The sequence below is a fragment of the Gossypium raimondii genome, chromosome 11, assembly GCF_025698545.1.
Source record: "Gossypium raimondii isolate GPD5lz chromosome 11, ASM2569854v1, whole genome shotgun sequence".
Classification (NCBI taxonomy): Eukaryota; Viridiplantae; Streptophyta; class Magnoliopsida; order Malvales; family Malvaceae; genus Gossypium; species Gossypium raimondii.
The window spans coordinates 9621754-9642193 of NC_068575.1; the positions used below are offsets into that span (position 1 = coordinate 9621754).

The 20440-nt window shown below is 34.0% G+C and overlaps 4 protein-coding genes across 4 annotated transcripts; 3 read left to right on the top strand and 1 right to left on the bottom strand.

Moving 5' to 3' along the window:
- The first annotated feature begins 5315 nt into the window (after positions 1–5315).
- On the top strand, positions 5316–9007 carry LOC105804756 (T-complex protein 1 subunit theta). The gene is given in 14 exon segments (XM_012637505.2): positions 5316–5681; positions 5820–6082; positions 6186–6332; positions 6453–6525; positions 6528–6613; positions 6746–6823; positions 6947–7080; positions 7287–7359; positions 7444–7521; positions 7602–7724; positions 7903–7997; positions 8228–8452; positions 8569–8626; positions 8721–9007. Coding segments are annotated over 14 exon segments (1650 nt in total). The 5' UTR covers positions 5316–5533; the 3' UTR covers positions 8790–9007.
- Positions 9008–9452: 445 nt separating this feature from the next.
- Positions 9453–11152, top strand: LOC105804758 (photosynthetic NDH subunit of subcomplex B 2, chloroplastic). The gene is made up of 3 exons (XM_012637507.2): positions 9453–10056; positions 10264–10698; positions 10791–11152. Exons 1-3 carry the CDS (start codon positions 9619–9621, stop codon positions 10983–10985), a joined length of 1068 nt encoding a protein of 355 aa, XP_012492961.1. The 5' UTR covers positions 9453–9618; the 3' UTR covers positions 10986–11152.
- A 626-nt stretch (positions 11153–11778) lies between these two features.
- LOC105804757 (protein NDH-DEPENDENT CYCLIC ELECTRON FLOW 5) lies at positions 11779–13315 on the top strand. Its single transcript, XM_012637506.2, has 3 exons — positions 11779–12412; positions 12494–12949; positions 13051–13315. The coding sequence occupies exons 1-3, from the start codon at positions 11909–11911 to the stop codon at positions 13243–13245; spliced, it is 1155 nt and encodes a 384-aa protein (XP_012492960.1). The 5' UTR covers positions 11779–11908; the 3' UTR covers positions 13246–13315.
- Positions 13316–14345: 1030 nt separating this feature from the next.
- LOC105804759 (PHD finger protein ING2) lies at positions 14346–16778 on the bottom strand. Its single transcript, XM_012637509.2, has 7 exons — positions 16613–16778; positions 16403–16474; positions 16109–16311; positions 15540–15603; positions 15183–15442; positions 15033–15071; positions 14346–14690 (listed from the first exon to the last, which is right to left on the bottom strand). Exons 1-7 carry the CDS (start codon positions 16656–16658, stop codon positions 14580–14582), a joined length of 795 nt encoding a protein of 264 aa, XP_012492963.1. The 5' UTR covers positions 16659–16778; the 3' UTR covers positions 14346–14579.
- Between the last annotated feature and the right edge of the window lie 3662 nt (positions 16779–20440).

The window sequence follows — 20440 nt, forward strand, 5'->3', positions numbered from 1 at the left end:
ACAACATCAGCCTATCATTAAAAACATGATCTGGGAGTGGATGCATATGAACAATTGAAATCTAGTGGATGAATATGAAGCCAGCATATGAACTGTCTCTGAAAGTGGATGTCGTGTTGAGTCCCTCACTATGCCCAATTATGTAAAAAAACCAAATGACATATGCATTAATAGGCTCTAGCTTCCAATGAATCGTAGAATCAACCTTCAAACATTGCTGCCATCGTTTGCAGTGATCATACCAAGTACTTGTTACATTAAGGTCACACAGCTTGAGGAGAATGTCGCATAGGACTAGTAATCTACTTTGGTTTGGGTTCGTGTTAGAGAAGGATTGTTCAATTATCACTTCTTGGACAGTTTATTTGTGATTGCATCACAATCAAGCTACCATCTTCATTGACATTATGAGTAAATGATTGTTTTTATTTAATTTTAGAGAGATTAATGTGTAAATTGAGATGATTAATTCTCGTATGATTAACTTTATTTATTTTTAATTAGTATTTTCATAAATTACCCTGTTTTTCTAACAAAACTATTATCCATAAATTTATTCTACCATTTGTCATCAAGGTTTTATGAGAGTCTTGGATCATATACAACAATACTATATTATCCATTAAATGCGACATTCCTCATTTCATATCTCAATGTCAATACTCATTTCATATATCTATGTGGTAAAAGTATTGGAGAAGCCGATGTATATAGGAGCGGATTACATTTCAGTTTCTCTACTGAAAAAATAGACAAATTAACTCTTATACATACAAATTAACCTCTCTATTAAAATTTATCTATTAAATGATGATGTGATACGCTAAACCCATTTATAGGTAAACTATAAAATGGTCACCCACCTATTAATTTTTTCGATTTAATCACTTAACTTTTGAAATTAAATATTTTAGTCATTTTGAGCTAATGTGGGCTTTTTTATTGATCTAGTAACAAAATTAGCCCTATAATGTTTACACATTTTATCAACTTGATCCTAAATATAAAAATTCAACAAATTTAGCCCTCAATGTTTACAAAATTTTTCATTTTAGTTCTAATTCTGAAAAATTTCATAAATTTGGCCATCAACATTTACAAAATTCTTCAATTGAGTCTTAACTCTAAAAATTTAAAAATATTTTTTAAATAAATCCCTAATTTTACCTTTTATAACTCATCAATTAATCCATGTGAGATATTAAAATAACAAAAAGTATCATCTTTCAAGTCACTTGTAAAAGTACTTTAAAAAGTTGAGATAAAATATAAAAGTAATTGAACATTTAGGGTCTGTTTGATAGGGGAAAATATTTTCCGGAATTGGTTTTCCCCATTTTCCAGTGTTTGATTGGAGGAAAATATTTTCCTTTTGGAAAATCAACTCCAAAACACGGGAAAATGCCTTACAATTTTTGGGAAATTGTCTTACGGATTCAATCTCTGTAAGACATTTTCCTAAAGCTCTCAGGCATTCTTCTCCCTTCATCCATTCTTCTCCCTTCCTTCATTCCTTCAAATTTCCGTTCTTGAAAGCTTCATTTTGGTTCAGAACTGGAAATCGCTGCTGGTAGGTTGCAATTCTATTTTTCGACGGTTCTTCGTTTATTTTTCATTTCTTTTTGGCTTTTATGCTCGTTTATTTTTCATTTCTTTTTGGTACACTCTCGCCACGCCATTTCGCTTTCAAATGATGGGTAAGCTTCCTTCTTCTTTTATTCTTCGTTCGGTTGTTAATCTTGGAAGCCATCTTTCTAATTTCCACTTTTTTCTTCTTCTTCTAACACCATTGCTACCCACATCGATTGCCTAAGTAAGAAACCCATGTCCATGCTGTTAGAGGAAAGGGAAAAAGCACCACCGCTTCGATAATGTTGATCATGTTTTGAGTTTGTTCAATAAGATGATTGAAAAGTACCCAAAGCCTTCAATTGTGGAATTCACTAAATTATTTGCAGCCATTGTTAGAATGAAACATTATGCCATTGTTGTTTCTATGTGTAGCCAGATGGAATTATTAGGCGTTTCCCATGATGTTTATTCTGTGAGCATCTTGATTAATTGCTTTTGTCAATTAGGTCGAATTGATTTTGGGTTTTCTGTTTTGGGGAAAATGCTGAAGTTTGGTGTTGAGCCTGATGTTGTAATTTTTTCAACTTTGATTAATGGGCTTTGTAATCAAAGTAATATTTCTGTGGCCGTTTGTGTGTTCGATATAATGTTCGATATAATGTTTTCTGGAAAAAGGATTGATCTTTATGGTTGTATTATCTCTAGTAATCTTTTGTAAATATAATGTTTTCATCTTTGTTGTTGATTTATATTCTGCCCTCTTTATACATAATGTTCTGTGTAGAGAATGAGTATATATGTTGTATCCTGTTGAATGGGAATATATAATTGAACCTATTTTACTTTTATTTTCCCAGTTGGTTGTGGAAAGAATGTTTTTGTGGTTTTTCTTTGTGAGCGGAATAATACATTGAGTGGAGATGCAATGGCCTAGGAGCAAACTCTGTATGTGAACTAGGAAGTTTGTGAATAAAAGTAAAAGAACCCTTGTTTTGTGTTGGTTTTCAGACTTAGAGTGTGGTCTCTTAACGGATGCTTTAGCCATTTATAGTAAGCTGTCTTTTGTTGAATGCTTAATTTTGGTGCTTTACTTCCTGGTAATGGTCTCATGATTCATGAATGCTTCAAGCCATTTTCATGGTTATATATTTTGCACAAAACCCATCTTTATCTTTGTAATTTGACTATAAAGTCAACAATATTTGGAGTTTGGGTTTGAATTTTAGCATAGCAACCACCTACCTTTACAGTATTGTGTGACCTTCAATTCAACATTTGAAGTTTTGCTTTGATGCCTAATTGTTAATTTAGGTCTGGTCTTTGTTTGACGGTTTGAACTTTGAATTTCGAACGTAGGATTTTACTTTTGGTCCAATGTGACTTCTGTTCTTATCCATAGTAAACTGCTTCGAAATTGAAAATTCCTAAACATAAGCTGTTGATCGATTCATTTATTCATTCAAATCGAGTTTCATCATACGAGATTATGATCCTTCAAATCCTTGAAATTGTAAGGAAAAACGAAACAGTGATAAAATCTTTGTTGAATTATGTTTTTGTTCCACTTGCTTTCACTGATATTGATTCGTTTGTTTGTTCGTTTGTTTGAAAATGTGTTACTTGTTTTCACTGATATTGGTCCATTTTGTTCGATCATTTTCTCGTATGCTAACCATATTCAATTGACTAAAGAATTGGTTTTTGAGACTAGAAATTAATAGCCTCAAAATGTTCTTAGAGTGTAGAAATTAATAGCCTGAATAATAGAACGCTCTCTGTTAAAGAGCGAGGTGCTGTAATTTGAGTTTTACTGAGATTTCTTTGCATATTTCCATCAACTTCATGTAAAAACGAAAAGGTTTCATCAATTTAATCTAAAACTACGCCCTTACCATTTATATTTCAACAGATATATATTGACATACTAATTAGTTTATTTAGCATAGGAGATTTGCAAGGAAGTTGAACATATATGCCCTGGCATGATTCATCAAATATTTCTAGTTTTAAATTGCCAGTTTTAAATATCAACTACCAATGTTTGGTTACAATTTGAATATATATATGCCCTGGCATGATACATCAAATAGAGCAAACAAACTTATTGTTGATATTGTTGTAAACATTTGAATGCTTTTTTTATGCTGAAAATAGAGCAAACAAACTTATACTGGACATTTGAGATTATGGCAATTATAGCAGTGCACTTAAACATGATTTATTTTTTATAAAAATTAATCAATTTTAATTTAAAAATTATAAAAATAGAAATAAAAAATTTATAACATTGTTCCATTTTTTTGTTTAAAATTTCAAATAAAAAAGAAAACACACTTGATAGCAATTTATAATTTAATTTTTATATTTTAAAAAGAGGCATCACCATTTTTAATAATGTTTTTGCAAAAAAATAATATTTACTGTTAATGTATATTTTTTATAAATAATATGTTAAATATTAATGTATTACACTTAATAATATATTGATTTTAAATGAATTTCATTCAAATTTCCCATTCAAATTCTTGATTAAATATATAATGAGGGATTAATTAATTAATTATACATGATATTGAAATCCTAATAATAAATAACAAAATCTTGTAGTAATTGCAATTTGCTACAAGAAAACTAATTTGTCATGCTTTCATTTTCATATGCTTATCAAATATATTGAAGTATTGTATTAACCAAAGCTTTTTAGTTAAAAGTAAGAAGCATAGAAAATTTGGCTTCAAAAATTTTCTCATGGTTGAAGATATTGATACTTTTATGTGGTGTAATATTATGCACTTGGACAATGTTGTTACTATGTGGTGTACTACTAATTATGTATTTGGATAATATTATTTCTAGTATTCATTGTGATTTGAAGCAATTTATAATTATTCAATACTTGTTTTTAACACAATTACAAATAATTTATTTGATATTAATTTTTTCAATTTATAACGATTAATATTGTAGCTTAATAATTGAGTATTATTATAAATAAATCATTGCAATATATGTAAAAATAATTTAAAATATAAAATTTATTAATATATATTAATATATGTAAAACAACTTTTCCGTAAAATATTTTCGGAATCATCATACAGAGAAAATATTTTATCTGATTCAATCAAACACCGAAAATATTTTCCAATAAATCATTTTACGAAAAGTAAAATATTTTCCGTAAATCATTTTACTGGAAAACATTTTACCGCCAATCAAATGACCCTTAGTTTAATTTATTTATCTCATTTTATTAATTTAAAATAATGAATTCCTTTTATTTTGGTTTATAAAATTTTGTTTTCTTATTCAATATTAATTCATTAAGTATAGCTCAATGCATAATCTTTTAACACAAGTTTCCTCTATTGAAATTTTTAACACAGTTAGTGTTTTGGGGTAATTTGTATATAATTTAACAAGTTTGAATGCCAAATTGAACCTAAAAAGCTTAAGTACCAAATTAGAAACAAGTGCTGAATTTAGTACCAATTTAAGAAAAATTGTCAAGTTTAAGTACCGAATTGAAAAAAAATTGTAGGTACCAAATTAAGAGAAGGTGCCAAGTTTAAGTACGAAATGTTATATTAAACCTTAAAAGTTTTATAAAATAAATTTTAAAAATTGATTAATATATAGGAAGACATCCAAACTTATTAATTTATATAAAATATGATAACGTGACACTAATTCACGATTAATATCAAAAGTTTTGGAGGTTCCGAAATCCGAATGTATTAACCCTAAAAAGAAAAGCAAATGATCTCTCTCACGTGAACCGCGGGCGCGTGAAATGCGTTCTTCCAGCTTCTAGGGCTTTCCTGGGACTAAAAACCCACTCCAGCACTTGCTACATACTTCGGTATCCCCACTTCTTCCAAGCCAACAAGCGTAAAGGTTGAATCTTTTCCCCCATTTCTCCACTCCTAAAGTCAGGGTTTCGAGCAGAAATAGAACAAAAATGGGGTTCTCAATGCAGCCTTATGGCATACAATCCATGCTGAAGGAAGGTCACAAGCATCTCTCAGGTCTCGACGAAGCTGTTCTCAAAAACATTGATGCTTGCAAGCAACTCTCCACCATCACCCGCACTTCCCTCGGGCCCGAAGGTACCTCCTTTCTCTTCTTTGGTTTGAAATCTGCCCAATTTTTTTTTCGATTCTGCTTGAAATCCGCATCGACTGTTCTTTTTCAAATGCCGCCTCATTTGATTCAATTGATCGATCTACTGTTTTTTCTTTCTGTAGGCATGAATAAGATGGTAATTAATCATTTAGACAAGCTCTTTGTTACCAATGATGCTGCTACTATTGTCAATGAGCTCGAGGTTCAACATCCTGCGGCCAAGATTTTAGTTCTAGCTGGTAAGGCTCAGCAAGAGGAGATCGGAGATGGCGCTAACTTGACGATTTCTTTTGCCGGTGAGCTTCTCCAAAATGCAGAGGAGCTTATTAGGATGGGCTTGCACCCGAGTGAGATCATCAGTGGATATACTAAATCCATTAGCAAGGTTTGCCCTTTGCTTTACTAAGCAACTTGAATGACTTGACTGTTGCTAATTATGATAAGGTGTTGGATTTGCCATTATAGTTTTTATGTTGTAACATTTGTAGGCAATTGAGGTGTTGGGGGAACTTGTGGAGAAAGGTTCTGAAACTATGGATGTTAGGAATAAAGAGCAAGTTGTTACTCGAATGAAAGCTGCTGTTGCTAGTAAACAACATGGACAGGAAGACGTATTATGTTCCCTTATAGCTGATGTAACTTGCAACTTATTCTTTTTATTTATTTATTTTTCTATGATTGATCCATTAGTCTATTAGCTCTTCACTTTTGAAGGATATCATGGCTACATTTTATTTATTTCTTTTGCATCATAGGCATGCATCCAAGTCTGCCCCAAGAACCCTGCAAATTTTGATGTTGATAATGTCCGTGTGTCAAAGCTTGTTGGAGGGGTTTGCATAATTGTACAATTGTTAGAGGGATGGTTTTAAAAGGTGATGCTGTGGGAAGTATAAAGCGTATGGAGAAGGCAAAGGTATACAATCATTTTTCTCCCTCTTTCCATTTCTAGTTGATTGATTTCTATAACAGTTGTGATATAATCTTTAATTGAAAATATAAGTTTTATTGCTTTCTGATTTGTGCCTTTCTGTTCACTTTGTCATAGGTGGCTGTGTTTGCCAGTGGCGTTGATTCATCTGCCACTGAAACAAAAGGAACTGTATTGATTCACTCAGCTGATCAGGTAAATTAGGAGAATAATACACATTTTTGTTTTAGGCCCATCTCTATGGTGATAAGTAATTGGCATTAGGGGGTTTTCGTTGGTCAAATATGTCTAACCATGGAAGGTTTTCTCATCTCGCAGCTAGAGAATTATTCTAAAACTGAAGAAGCTAAGGTTGAGGAACTCATCAAAGCAGTTGCTGATTCTGGTGCCAAAGTTATTGTCAGTGGAGGAGCTGTTGGTGAAATGGCGTTACATTTCTGTGAACGTTACAAGTATATTAAGCTTCCTTTTTCACATTTTAAATTCTGCTATTTTCTTTCTTGTTTTGGACCACTTTGTTAAAGTTGGATATATGCATATTCAACATAGTTGATTGATGTGTATGATGTGTTGGTCTAGTTTTAGATTCATATATATTCTGCTTTGGAGCTTTTGCAGCCTTGTTTAACGTGTCTAGTTTGGAATCCTTTTCTTGCAGGTTAATGGTCTTGAAAATCAGCTCAAAATTTGAACTGAGGCGTTTTTGCCGCACTACGGGAACTTCTGCTCTTGTAAGCCTGTCTAGATTAGGTTAAAAGAAAAAAGGATCATATCTTTTGGTTTGTAATCAAATGAACCTTTGATTCTTTCGACAGTTAAAACTCAGCCAACCAAAGCCGGATGATTTGGGATTTGTTGATTCAATTTCGGTCGAGGAAATTGGTGGTTCTCGGGTATGTTTGAAGAGTTTGCTTTACTCATATCTGTTTCTTGTCCTTTTCTCATCTTATGCTGTATTATCTATTGATTGTAGGTCACTGTTGTGAGAAGTGAAGAAGGTGGTAACAAGATTGCCACTGTGGTTCTACGAGGAAGTACTGATAGTATATTGGATGATCTTGAAAGAGCTGTTGATGATGGAGTGAACACATATAAGGTGATTGTTGCCAAATATTTTCCTTGTTTCTATATACTTTTTCATGTATTGTAGTGTTCACCTTATTGAGTTCTGATTTTCTCACCTTCTGAGACAGTCTTTCTTGTTTGTTTTTAGATGTAAATTTCAAGAGAAGCATCATTATCACATTCTTAATGCCACCCTTTTTTTTGGTCAGGCAATGTGCAGGGACAGTCGAATGGTACCTGGAGCTGCAGCTACTGAAATTGAGTTGGCTAGAAGATTGAAAGAGTTCTCCTTCAAGGAAACAGGGTGATCTATTTTTTTTTCTACGTTTTACTTCCTTACTACAAAGTATCATCCTGCATATTGTGTGTTACACCTACATCCTTTATGTCGTTAACACACATTAGTCTTATATTTTTCATTTTTCATTTATGTTTCATCTCTCTGTTAGGGATCTAATATAATTCTTGAAATTTATAGTAGATTTGGATAAGTATTAGAAGAGGCTACTAGTTCTAAAATTGGATGTTATGCAGATTGGATCAGTATGCCATTGCCAAGTTTGCTGAAAGTTTTGAAATGGTACCAAGAACCCTAGCAGAGAATGCTGGTCTCAATCCAATGGATATCATATCTAAGCTGTATGAAAAACATGCATCCGGAAATACCAAAGTGGGTATTGACTTGGGGGGAGGTGACTCCGAGGATGGTGTTTGCAAAGATGTGTCAACCCTGAATATTTGGGATCTTTATGTCACCAAGTAAGTCGCTCTTTGTTCTTAACTTTTCTAGCTCATGAGTTCTTTGCGAAGGACCCAGTACACTAAAAATACAATCCTTATCTTATTTTCTCGTGTTTTTTCCCTTCTTCCCACAGGTTTTTCGCTCTCAAATATGCTGCTGATGCTGCCTGCACTGTTCTACGGGTTGATCAGGTAAATTAACTTGAAAGACGGAGCTAGAAAATATATTTGGGTTTCAAAAGTTTTCACTCGCCAAGCTTACTATTCTATTCCTTCAATTTTGTAGATTATAATGGCAAAACCAGCTGGAGGTCCTGGAAGGAGAGAGCAGCCTGCAGGAATGGATGAGGACTAAGTCTTCTGATCTGCAACATGATATGCCATTCCTTTCTTTTTTTCTCATCAGGGCTGGTTCGGACTTTGTTAGGCATCTTCGGAGATGCTAAAAACACTTTGAAACAAAGTTTTGCTTTTGTTTTGAAAATTGTTATGGTTCTGTGTTTTCTGTTTTGTGCTAATCAATTCTGTAATTTTTCCATCAGTAAATGTGATGAATGTTGCTTCCTTTGACAATTGACATTCTGTTAGATCCCGAGTTCTCATATTAATTTCATCATTTGCGCGAAATGATTCATGTTCAAAAGAAACATATATTTAGCTGAAAAACTGATAAATGGTCAATACAAACATTCTAGCTATCCTATTTTTTACTGTTGGGTATAGCACTGGAAACTTTTCAGCTTTTTTGACCCAAAAAGTATAGTACTTTTGTTGAGATGCGAAAGGTCCACTTTTTTATGCTTAGCTAAACTGAATCAGAAATTTTTATCATGAATTTTTGGTTTAGCTAAAATAAATCACAAGATTTCTTCCTGATATTTTGAAGATGTAAAAATTGGAATTGATTTATGTCTAATATATTGTATTTTATACACCGTGTTATGGTTTGCTTCTTACTAGTGTATAAATTTATCCACTATCTTATAGTAGTTTGGATGAAAAAAAATGAAGAAAAGTGGGGAAACCTTTGACAAAAAAGTTGAGATAGGAGAGAAGTGCAAAAATGTGAAAATCTAAGGCCGAAAAAGCATATCCAAACAAAACGGTTGCCAAAAGGATGAGCCTACCAGCTTAGTTACTCCACTGTTGTGTGGAAGCTAACAAGACTTTTCTTCCTTCAAACAATGGCTTCCCTTCTTTCTTTCTCTCTTCCAAAACCAAACATAATCAAAGCTGTTTCCGCTTCTTCTGCAACTCCTACTACAACTACCCTTCCCGCTCCAGAGGCTCTTGATGAAAAATTTGGTCGCAAAGGCATCAAATTCTCAGAGTCCAACAATGTCCCATTTGTTGAGCTGACAGTAAGAAATGGAAGCTCACTGAAACTAAGAATACCTGATGCTCATGTCACTTCTTACAAACCTAAAGTATATTGGAAAGACGACGGCTTAGAGGAGATCCTTTACACGGTTCCTGCTGCGGGAACAGACTCTACCAAGTTCAAAGGAGGGATTGGTCTGGTCATCAATGATGCAACTGAAAAAAGTTCAAAAGGGTCGGTTCTATCAGGTTATGACTGGACTGTAAAGGATGCTGATAATGATGCCATTGATGCTCTTCAGGTATTTTTCTCACTTGCAGATTTCAAGTTTATTCAGTTTAGAAGTCTTTTTGTACAATACCTTTTTTTAGAGCTGTAAATGAGCCGAGTTTGAGTGAATCCAGATTTGTTCATGATCGGTTCGTGTCCATATAATACATGAAAGTCTGATGCAAAACATTCTATAAATGCAGGCCTTGTATAAAATTTTTGAATGCTTTTTTTCCAGGTTGAGTTGAGCTGTACTGCTGGAACTCTAGATATCAGTTATGTCGTCTCCCTTTATCCAGTAAGCATAGCAACAGCAGTCATAGTAAGGAACAATGGCCGCAAAGATGTGAGTTTAACCAGTGCAATACTTAGCCATTTGAACTTCAAGAAAAGAAGTCGAACAGCAATTCATGGACTCAGAGGCTGCTCTTACTGCTCGCATCCGCCATTGTCTTCACCTTTCGAGCTCTTATCCCCATCTGAAGCAATGAAAACTGAATCTTCAGGATGGTTTGGTTCTGATAGTGAAGAGAAACCAGGTGTATGGACCAAACAAGATGTGCCAATCACCATATTGAAGGATAAGCTGAGTAGAGTGTATGCTGCTCCTCCATCAGAGAGATTGAAGCCAATTTTTGACACCCCACCTTCAAAATATGAAACTCTTGATCAGGTAAACTAAACCCTTTAAACTGTTTGATCTGTTACACACATGTACATATACAGACACTGAAGTTTCATCTATTTGTTGGTTATTTTTTGCAGGGTAGAGAACTGTCCTTCAGGGTAATAAGAATGGGGTTTCAAGATATATACTTATCAAGCCCTGGTTCATTAGCAGAGAAGTATGGGAAGGATTATTTTATCTGCACTGGACCGGCTTCAATGCTGGTGCCTGTTGTTATAAAACCTGGTGAAAATTGGAGAGGAGCTCAAGTCATTGAGCACGATAACTTGTAATTATATATAAATATATATATATATTCCATTTTAATTGTTCCCTTTTTCAATTAGCTGGTTTTTGGAAACCATTATTGTAGTCTATATTCTATGTAATGTTGCTGCAATTCATTGACTCATAGTGATCTATGCTTGCAATAATAAAGCAAATAGATAACAGTTTCTAAGTTTTGCACTGAAATTACTCCAACTTCGGAGTCTAGCAGCTGCTTAATTAATGAAAGTGTTAGAAGTAAAAGGAAAGAAAATTGACCCCCGACTAGGTTGGTTTGCTTTCTAAATGTTTGATTTTGAATTATATCAAAAGTGGGGCACACTAGGGAGTTAAGAACCAAGAAAACCAGAAATCAATCTAAAGGTACTAAGCTCATTTCCTACCATCAGAAAAAGATAAGGTTGGTTGCTGGTAAAAGTACCATGGAGGTCCTTGTACTAGAAGTTAGATTGCTTTTTGCCCCTTTACTCCAAAAATGAGCAAATTAGTCCCCATACGTTAAATAAAAGAGCAAACTAGTCCTTTTAGTTAAAATTTTCATCCATTTCTTTTGTTGAAATTTAGTGTGGTTGATGAAATAATCAGTCAGTTACATATGGCGTGCCACATGCATTTCATATCGACCCAGTTTGCTATTGGATCTATTGTACAGTAACTAATTTGCTTTTTTTTTAGTTGAGGCTTCTGTACTTTTACCGCTGGTTGCTTGACATAGGACTTAAGTAAATAGTAAAGTGGTGATTTCTGTCATAAGAAAACAAAGAGAAAGCGAAACGATAAATATCTTTCCAGCCTTCAATTAGAACCAACCAAAGATATTTGTTGAATTATCCTAACGGAAATCAAAGGATAAGGGACAACCCTCTTTCTCTCTTGTTATGAAAACAATGAAAATCCACACCTAGCTGCAACTGAGTCTTGTTTCAGTATGGCTTACAGTTCACTTTTCTCACCCAACTTCACTCATTTTTCATCTGCAAGACCAATTAACCATCACTTGTATTATCATCCTTACCTTTCTTCTACATCTCTGCAGTACAACAATATCAGGAAAGAGCTTTCATTTCCATATGTAGCTTCGGTTCCTTACCAACCAATCAATGTGGACTATCTAGAAGGAGAATTCAGTGGCCATGGAGTTACCTTTGAAGGTATTGGTGACAATTGTGTTGCCAAAATGGGACTGGATAATGGCAGCACAGCTACTCTAATGCTTCCAAGTGGTTTGATCACATCTTACAAGGCTCCAATGTGGCATGGCAGCACAGTTGAGCTACTGCACACATCGGTTTCGGAGGGAGACGATGGTGAGGCTGTCATACAAGGTGGGGTGTCTTTAGCCCTCAACTATGAAGATGATAATGAAGTTCCATGGTCTCCAAGTACTTGGGTTCTTCGTGATATTAGAGGCAATTCAAAGGACTCTATTAAGGTCAGTTTAATATATTGTTTTGTTAAACATATGGTATTTACATTTAGGAAACTATTCAGAAACAGCATGAAATAAATGCAGGTTGAACTGATAAGCAGTGATACAGACAATATGGTTGAAACAAGACATATTGTGACACTCGGAGAAGACATCTTAACCTCAGAGATTTCAGTCACAAACTCGAATTCATCACCATTACAATGGACAGGGTCTATTATAAGCCACTTAACTGTTAGCAGTCCAGAAGCAACATACGTACTCGGATTAGAAGGATCAAATTTTCATAATGTGCCACCATTTTTGTCCAATTTTGGTATAATTCCTTCAGATCTCGATGAGGAAAACGATTCCGAAATCGGCCAACTATGGAAACAAATGGGACTTAAAGGGTTTTTCAGTGGTTTGGGACAAAGAAATAAAAAAAATGCTAGTGAAGAAGAAATGGAAGGTGAAGAAGATGATGGGTATAAGCAATTGAATGAGCAAATGAGCAGGATATACACCTGTGCACCTAGGTTCTTTACACTCATTGACAGGGTAATTTTCATGGAAAACTCAAATGTTGCTCCCATTTTCACAGTTATCAAAAGTATGAGGCTGACACTCATTTTGCTTTGCTTCTTTTTTGTATGGAACAGGGTAGAAGAAACTCTGTTGTTGTAGGAAGAGATGGATTTGATGAAGTGTATATGTACAGCCCTGGTTCAAGCCATGAAATCTATGGAGAGTATTCTTTTATATGTGTAGGTCAGTCAACCATGCTTAAACCCATAATGTTAGGTCCAGGAGAAGTGTGGAGAGGTTCACAACATTTACACAACCCAAATATGTAAATCATCCTTACCATGCTTTTTATATGCATCAAATAAACTTTCATGGCTTTCATTCCTGTGAAAAAAGAAAGGTGTTAGTTACTGTTGAGTATTGAATGCAACAAAAACACATTTCCCCATTGTTCAAACTCTGAACAAATGAAGGAGATTAAAGTTAAAAGTTCCACATCAGTGCGGTGTTATCCATAAAGAAGATAAAAGAAAGTAGCTTACATTCTCCTTTGGGAAATATAAATGAGATACTATACTTTCAACTGAAACTGAAACTCCAGACTATAAAATCAATAATTCACCTAACAAGCCATATGGAAACCATTAATGAGCTCATAAGAATGGTAGCGGATCAGGTATATACATTTTTTGAATTATCCGGATCCGTATGTCACCCACAAATTATTTGAGTTTACTATCTAAATCCGAATTTGAATTAAATATTATTATCAATTGAATATCTAAACCCACGAAAAGAAAACAATTTCAAAATCAAAATTTAAATCTGCTAAAATTCGTTTTATATGTATATAATATCAAAATAGTCCGAATTTGCGATCCAAATAAACAATGCAGATTTATATAATAAATATCCGATATATCTATCTGCATTTAGGCTTCTTTTGGATTCAAACACAACACAATGAGTTGAAACGTCTCACCGTGCTAGAGCTGACTAGAGCTTTTAGCACAAGCAGAGATAAGGCTGTCCAGTGCAACAGAAACGTCTCACTGTGCTGGAAGCAAGACATCCAAACAGCCAAGCAATTCACTGTGGTGCAATGAGATTGAAAATCAAGGTAAAAATTTTCAATGCACTGTGTTGTGTTTGAATCCAAAGGAAGTCTTAGTCTGAATCTGAAGTATCTATTCGCAATATCTGAATCCGCAAAAATTAATAAGATATCATCTATGGATATCCAAATCCACAATCCGAATTTTCATCTCTATCAAGCTGGTGTCAAGCATTGCAGGTAGGTAAAGCAGCGTTTAACACCCACAATAGAAGAGAAGATTTGGTTGTTTTTGCTGACACATTCCCTTTTTTTCCTTTCTTTTTAACTATCAAAATAATGGAAAATGGTTAATCTCATAGGGGAGGCAGCAGATCAAGCTCTTGCAACATCTGATCGTATACAATCCATCAAAAGTTAGATTTCTGCACATTTACTTCAAAGAATCTGAAGTTTTGTCAAATTTAATGGTTCAAAGCTTTGTAACAACACCTATATCCCTTGATTGAATTACAGTTAACTACTTCCTAAACTCGGAAAAGGTTTGCTTAAACAGCACAATGTGCAATTTTACTTAAACATCCCAGATCATGCAATACATATATGTCTTTATTGGCATTGTGGAAGTGTCCTACAGGTCGGGCAGTACCACTTTCCCTTGAATCTTGTCTCCGGTGTCAGCCCAACACAAGCATAATGGAACCATTCACCTCCTTGGCACTGAAGGAATAGAAACGTTAAGTACCCACCAAATTGTTGATAGTTATAGTGTCAATCATGAGAATAAGTACATATCAAATTTTTGGGGTAACAGGGGAGGTTTGTAAACATCATTGTATTCCATCATGTGTTTGCGCTATTTATGCAAATTACTGCCACACCACATTATCCGTTAATTCATTTTCATAATCCATTATTTTGACACTCAGATATGAGAAATTTAATAACTAAAAGTGAAAATACATAGAAGCCAAGTAAATAAATACAAAAAACTACATTACTACTCATAAATGATAATATTTAAATTTTAAAAGAGAAAAGGGCAGAGAGGAAGGAACTCACATTTTCATTGTCACATGCAATCATATCTCCAAATGATACCTACATAATATAAAACAAGCCTTCAATTTTGAAGTAAAGCTTTAAAATCAAGAAGGCAGTGAAAAATTATTTAAATAAATAGTTATATCTACAAAAATAATGAGGCAGAACCTGATGGCAGACACAATAAGTAGGTTCATTTGGATCAATGGGTTGATCAACATCAATATGGGTAGCAAAATCTCTCTTATGGCTTCCTGGAGGAGGCATCAGTTCAAAATCCCTATCACGCTCTCGATCCCAATCTCTTTCCCTGTAATCCAGTCTCTTTGATTGAGGTGTTCCATAAAAGAACTTGCGTTTCTCAACCTTTGGAGGAACAATAGGTAGTGGAGGGAGAATGGCAGGCTCATCCGGTGGAATTTTTCCTTCTGATATATTGCAGGAAGAAAAAGCAGGGTGACAAATTGATAATCAAGCAGAAGTTCATCCCTAAACAATGCTCAATTTTGATTGCAATTACCATACCTTGCTTTAGATCCTCTGCAAAATAGGTCAAATCCTCATCAAGGCGTTTTACATGGCTATCTATCTGAAATAAGTTTCAGGCATCATCATTTTGTGAGCTTTAATTATAATATGATTCATGAAATGACAGAACTTCCTAAAGCTGAATATAAACACAAATCTGGACCTATAGTTTTAGTTTAGACTAAATTAAATCCATAAATGTGGTTGAACAAGATGCAAAAATTCTAATCTCTTTCTTACAAAGGGTAAGTAAACAAGAAAGCTATCATTGAATTAAATTGAGAACTATGCCTTTTCTTAGCTTGAACCAGATATCTATTGTTCTTCACTTTTCAATCAAACATTATAGTGATGGGAGTGCTCTGCCATGCAAACAACTGCTTGGAGCTTGTGACCTATAATCACTTGAATCCACACATGCTAGTTAAAAGCGGCGCAGAAAATTAGCAATTTCATAGCTTTCTACACAATCATGTCACAAAAAACCTCAATTACAACAAAATCAACAACAATGCAAGCTCAAATAAGGACACTAACAAACAAACAAACAAACAATCAAAACTCACTAAATCATAAGCTTGCCGCGCCAACAAAACCTTCTCAGTGCACAAACTCAGTGCATTTTCTTGACTGGCCTCTATATCCTTCCTCATTTTCTCAACGGTTTCCTCATCTTCATGACCATTATTCATATAACTATTTCCATTCCCTCTGTTCGCCGCAATTCCTAAACAATACTTAGTTTGCTGCCTCGTCTGATTAATCATAGCTTCCAAAGAAAATAACAAATGGTGTAATTTTAATCAAAATCCCCAATTCAAAACCCTAATTTTAGAATACCAAAAATATGATAAGCTTACATTGGGACCGTTCATCGAGTTCTCGAATTGTATTGAGGAGTCTTTGAAGCTCAGCTGGCAAGGTGCTTGAATCTATCGGAAATCAAAAAACAAAATTTCGAAACTTCAAATTAAACATGAAATTCAAGCTCGAAATCAATTATATAGAAAAAAAAATAATTTTTTTTTTAAATTTTAATGTGATAAAGTGGAGCAATTGGGGACTGTTACACTCCAAATAATCGTCGACGTAGACGCCCGTTCTCGCGATTGCCATGGTAGGGGATTTGAGGGTTTTAGGGGTTTTGATTTGAGAGATCAATGCGATTTTTGTTTTTCTAGGTTTGGGGATAGGGATTAAAAGAATAAGGAGAGAGGTAAACGAGGTCGTTTTAACACTGTAAATCGATGTGACCGTTGTGAAGGCGGGGGAGTTTCGGTCAATCGTATATCCCAATCGTTAACTCAACGAACACCTCAATAAATTTTTGGCGAAATGGTAAATTTAATCTTTAAAGTTTATATATTTTATCAATTAGACTTTTATTATTATTTTAGTTAAATTTGACAATATCCTTCGTCCGTTTTATACTTCACATCAACAAAAAATTTAAAATATATAGAGATATTAAAAAATCACAAAAATTCAAAAAATGGCATGAAATACATATAGATTGTCATGTAAGCTACCATGTTTAAAAGTTCAACATTTTAATCACTATTTTGTCAAAAACAAGAATTAAACTCTTTTGAAAGGTTGATGGTTCAATTCGATTTTCTTTTTAAGAGTTGAGGCCAAATTTAACTCAAAAAAGAATAAGGGTAAATTAATAAAATGTAAAATTTAAAGGCTATACTTGTCATCATATCATTTTAAATATATATTGATGTTTTAACTTTTATTTGATTCAATTTAACCTCTATCATAACTCTAAACCCTATTTAAAAATTTGATCAAATTTAAAACATGTTTATATCTATGGACAATATGGATATAATGTGTTAATAAATAAAAATAGACATTATTTTTAACACCGTAGACTAGACATGTGTTTAAATTTTGATCTACTTGTTTTAAATATGCTCTATGCCAAATTTGAGATGTCATTTAACTTTCAAGTTGACATTAGGACGATGGAAGCTGATACGGGGTTGCGCGCGGACCAAGATCAAGTTGCCAAGTCACGAGAAACTCCTACAAAACCCTAAACAATTAGATCCGAAACGAAACAAAAATTAAAAGATTAGATTTTGAATTTTCAGATCGAAATAAAATTCCCAAAACAAGAAAGAATCAAATTGAGAATAGAAATAAGTGTTAATAAGGAATCTTGAAACCCTAGAGGAGATTGCGATTACGCCTAATTGAACACCAAGATAGTTTTCCCAAATTTCGACAATCTGATTTCACCCAAAAGAGTATGGAAGAACCCTAGAAATTGGGGATTTTTTGGGTGATTCCTTAAGATAGAAAAAGGTGAAAACACAATAAAAACAGAAAATAAATTAGATAAAGATTCAAGACAAGCGAAATAAAGAAAGAATAGACAGAAGAAATTAAAAGATAAGTCCTAAGAAGCCTTGAAATCCCGAAAGATCTCACAACTCCTTCAAACGGCTCTAATCTCCCTCCAAAGAATATCAATGGCAAGAAGAAGGTTGAAGATGGCTCCACAATCAAAAAGATTGTTAAAACAACTTCTAAAGAAAACTCAAGAGAAAATTCTTGGAGAACTCAAAGAGAATTTTCACTCAAATCAAATCTGAAATTTTCAATGTAATTGTAATGTAATGTAGGGTGGTGGCCAAGCCATATAAATAGGCCTTTCAAATGTTTTCCTAATCTAATTAGAAAACTAAAAAAAACTCCTAATTATTTTAATATGGAAATTCGGCCAAGGGTCTTTTATTTGGGACTCTTGGACTGAATATAAAAATTTAAACTAAGTAAAATAAATAAATAAATAAAACTTTACAACTTGGGCCACTTTGACAATTTGGCCTGATTTTCAACTAAGTATGGGTGGATTTCTTGATTGGGCTTGGAATCTTCTTATTGGGCCTTGCCCTCAAGAATTTGGGTTGGGCCTCTGTGACTCGTATCATTCCCCCCTTCCTCAAAAAGATTCGTCCTCAAATCTTCGCTCATCGGGGGCATAGTGTAGTCGAAACTCCGTTGTTGAGTTAACCTTTGTCAAATGCAACTCAAACTTCATGTATAACCACAGAAACTGTTTAAGGCACGAATATAAATTGAAAACAAATTTGGCAAATTTCGTTACCTTATTCAAAAACCAAGTATCAAAACAATAGAAAGTATTTGCACACAATAGATGATGCTTGATTTTCCAACAAAATATACCAAAATAGATTCCAGGTTTAAAAACTTGATTTTGATTAGTCATGCGAAGTGTAACAAAGATTTCATTAAACCAATCAAGTTAAACCATGAGGGTTTTCGATACGTACCAACTTACATTCAAAACTTTTTTTATTCACCAAAATAGATTTGCACAAATTCGCAGATTTTACACAAGGCAAATCAAGAGAATAACAACTCACGCTTCCTTTCTTAGTTCGTGGCAATCCTAGAATAAAATCCATGGATAAGTCTACCCATGGTGAAGTAGGAATCGGCAAAGGAGTGTAAAGGCCATGAGGCATTACCTTAGATTTTGCTTGTTTACATTTGATGCACTTAGAACATACCTTTTCGACATCTTTCTTCATATGTGGCCAATGGAAGTGTTCTATCACACGTAAAGGTGGTAAACCTTTAGGGGACTCACTAAAAACATCCACATAATCCTGCAAAAGACATTGAAACACACTAGGCAAATATCCATTAATGTTAGATAGAGATAAATAGTTTTGCCTAAACCTCACAAGGATACAAGGCTGTTTATTGAGTAGGGCTCTCCGCACATCTTTTTTTGTTGCAATCAATTTTTTCTCTCTAATTTTGCCACTTGCGGATTCACTCACCTTTGGGCCATTTAAATTTTGACTTTTTCACTACTAGCCTCTTTTCTCTCTGTCTTTTTATTTTTCCTTTCTCCTCACCCCTCACAAAATTTCATCATTTTAATTGATCTTTATATACATCATTGGGATTTAAAGGAGCAAGAGTGAATTTTCGGCCTTTAAACACAAGAGAGTATCTATTGAGCTTGCCTTGGTGTGTAACATCACGATCAAATTGCCAAGGCCGTCCAAGGAGCAAGTGTGCCACATGCATTGGGACCACATCACACCATACCTCATCCTCGTAATTCCCGAGCTTAAAAGTGATCAATGACTGTTTTGTAACCTTAACTTCGAGCATTTATTAAGCCACTTTGAAGGTGATACTGCTTAGGGTGCTCGATACAAGGTAACTTTAAGGAATCCACCAAATAACGCTAACTACATTTGAACAACTCCACTATCAATCATAAGTGAACATAAGTTACCTTTTATAAAACACCTAGAATGGAAAATATTGGTCCTTTGGTTATCACAATCGTCTCCCATTTGGATGTTAAGGGTGCGGCGGAGCATCTTATTATTATTATTTTTTGGACTACCTGCAAAACAAACACTCAACACTCAAAAAGAAAAATTAGCAAACCTCACCGTTAATCACTCAAAAAGAAAAATTCAAATTCTCAATGAGGTAGAATTTAATCTTGTGAGTTCTTTATCGGAGTTTATATCAACCAATTAGAGAGTGTGAACCAAACTACCAAAGAATCCTAATTTGCACTAGGATGCCAAAAACTGACGAGACACCAATTGATTTGTGTTGCACCGAGGAAGGATTGTGCACACGTTTAAATCCTACTAACACAAGAAACAAGAAGGTGTTAGATATTATAAAGGGAGAATAAAAAGCAAACAAATAAAAACCTACAGCTAAGAATCAATAAAAATTGTTGAAAACAGAAAACCCGAAAAACTGCGGAGTAACTTGACAACTTCGTTCGAGGTGTTCCTGATCTCAAAAAAATCATGAAATTAAATCTGGAATGTCCTTAAATATTTAATTTTTGATCTGGAAATTTTGGGCACCAAATTCAA

Excerpts from the sequence above, each read along its gene's own strand:
- LOC105804759 (XM_012637509.2), bottom strand. The coding sequence starts at position 16,658 with ATGGCAATCGCGAGAACGGGCGTCTACGTCGACGATTATTTGGAGT. Across the intron at positions 16,475-16,612 it reads CGTCGACGATTATTTGGAGT|ATTCAAGCACCTTGCCAGCT; the intron begins GTAACAGTCCCC and ends GATTTCCGATAG. Across the intron at positions 15,604-16,108 it reads CGCGGCAAGCTTATGATTTA|ATAGATAGCCATGTAAAACG; the intron begins GTGAGTTTTGAT and ends AACTTATTTCAG.
- LOC105804758 (XM_012637507.2), top strand. The coding sequence starts at position 9,619 with ATGGCTTCCCTTCTTTCTTTCTCTCTTCCAAAACCAAACATAATCAAA. Across the intron at positions 10,057-10,263 it reads ATGCCATTGATGCTCTTCAG|GTTGAGTTGAGCTGTACTGC; the intron begins GTATTTTTCTCA and ends CTTTTTTTCCAG. Across the intron at positions 10,699-10,790 it reads AATATGAAACTCTTGATCAG|GGTAGAGAACTGTCCTTCAG; the intron begins GTAAACTAAACC and ends TATTTTTTGCAG.
- LOC105804757 (XM_012637506.2), top strand. The coding sequence starts at position 11,909 with ATGGCTTACAGTTCACTTTTCTCACCCAACTTCACTCATTTTTCATCT. Across the intron at positions 12,413-12,493 it reads ATTCAAAGGACTCTATTAAG|GTTGAACTGATAAGCAGTGA; the intron begins GTCAGTTTAATA and ends AAATAAATGCAG. Across the intron at positions 12,950-13,050 it reads TCTTTACACTCATTGACAGG|GGTAGAAGAAACTCTGTTGT; the intron begins GTAATTTTCATG and ends TGTATGGAACAG.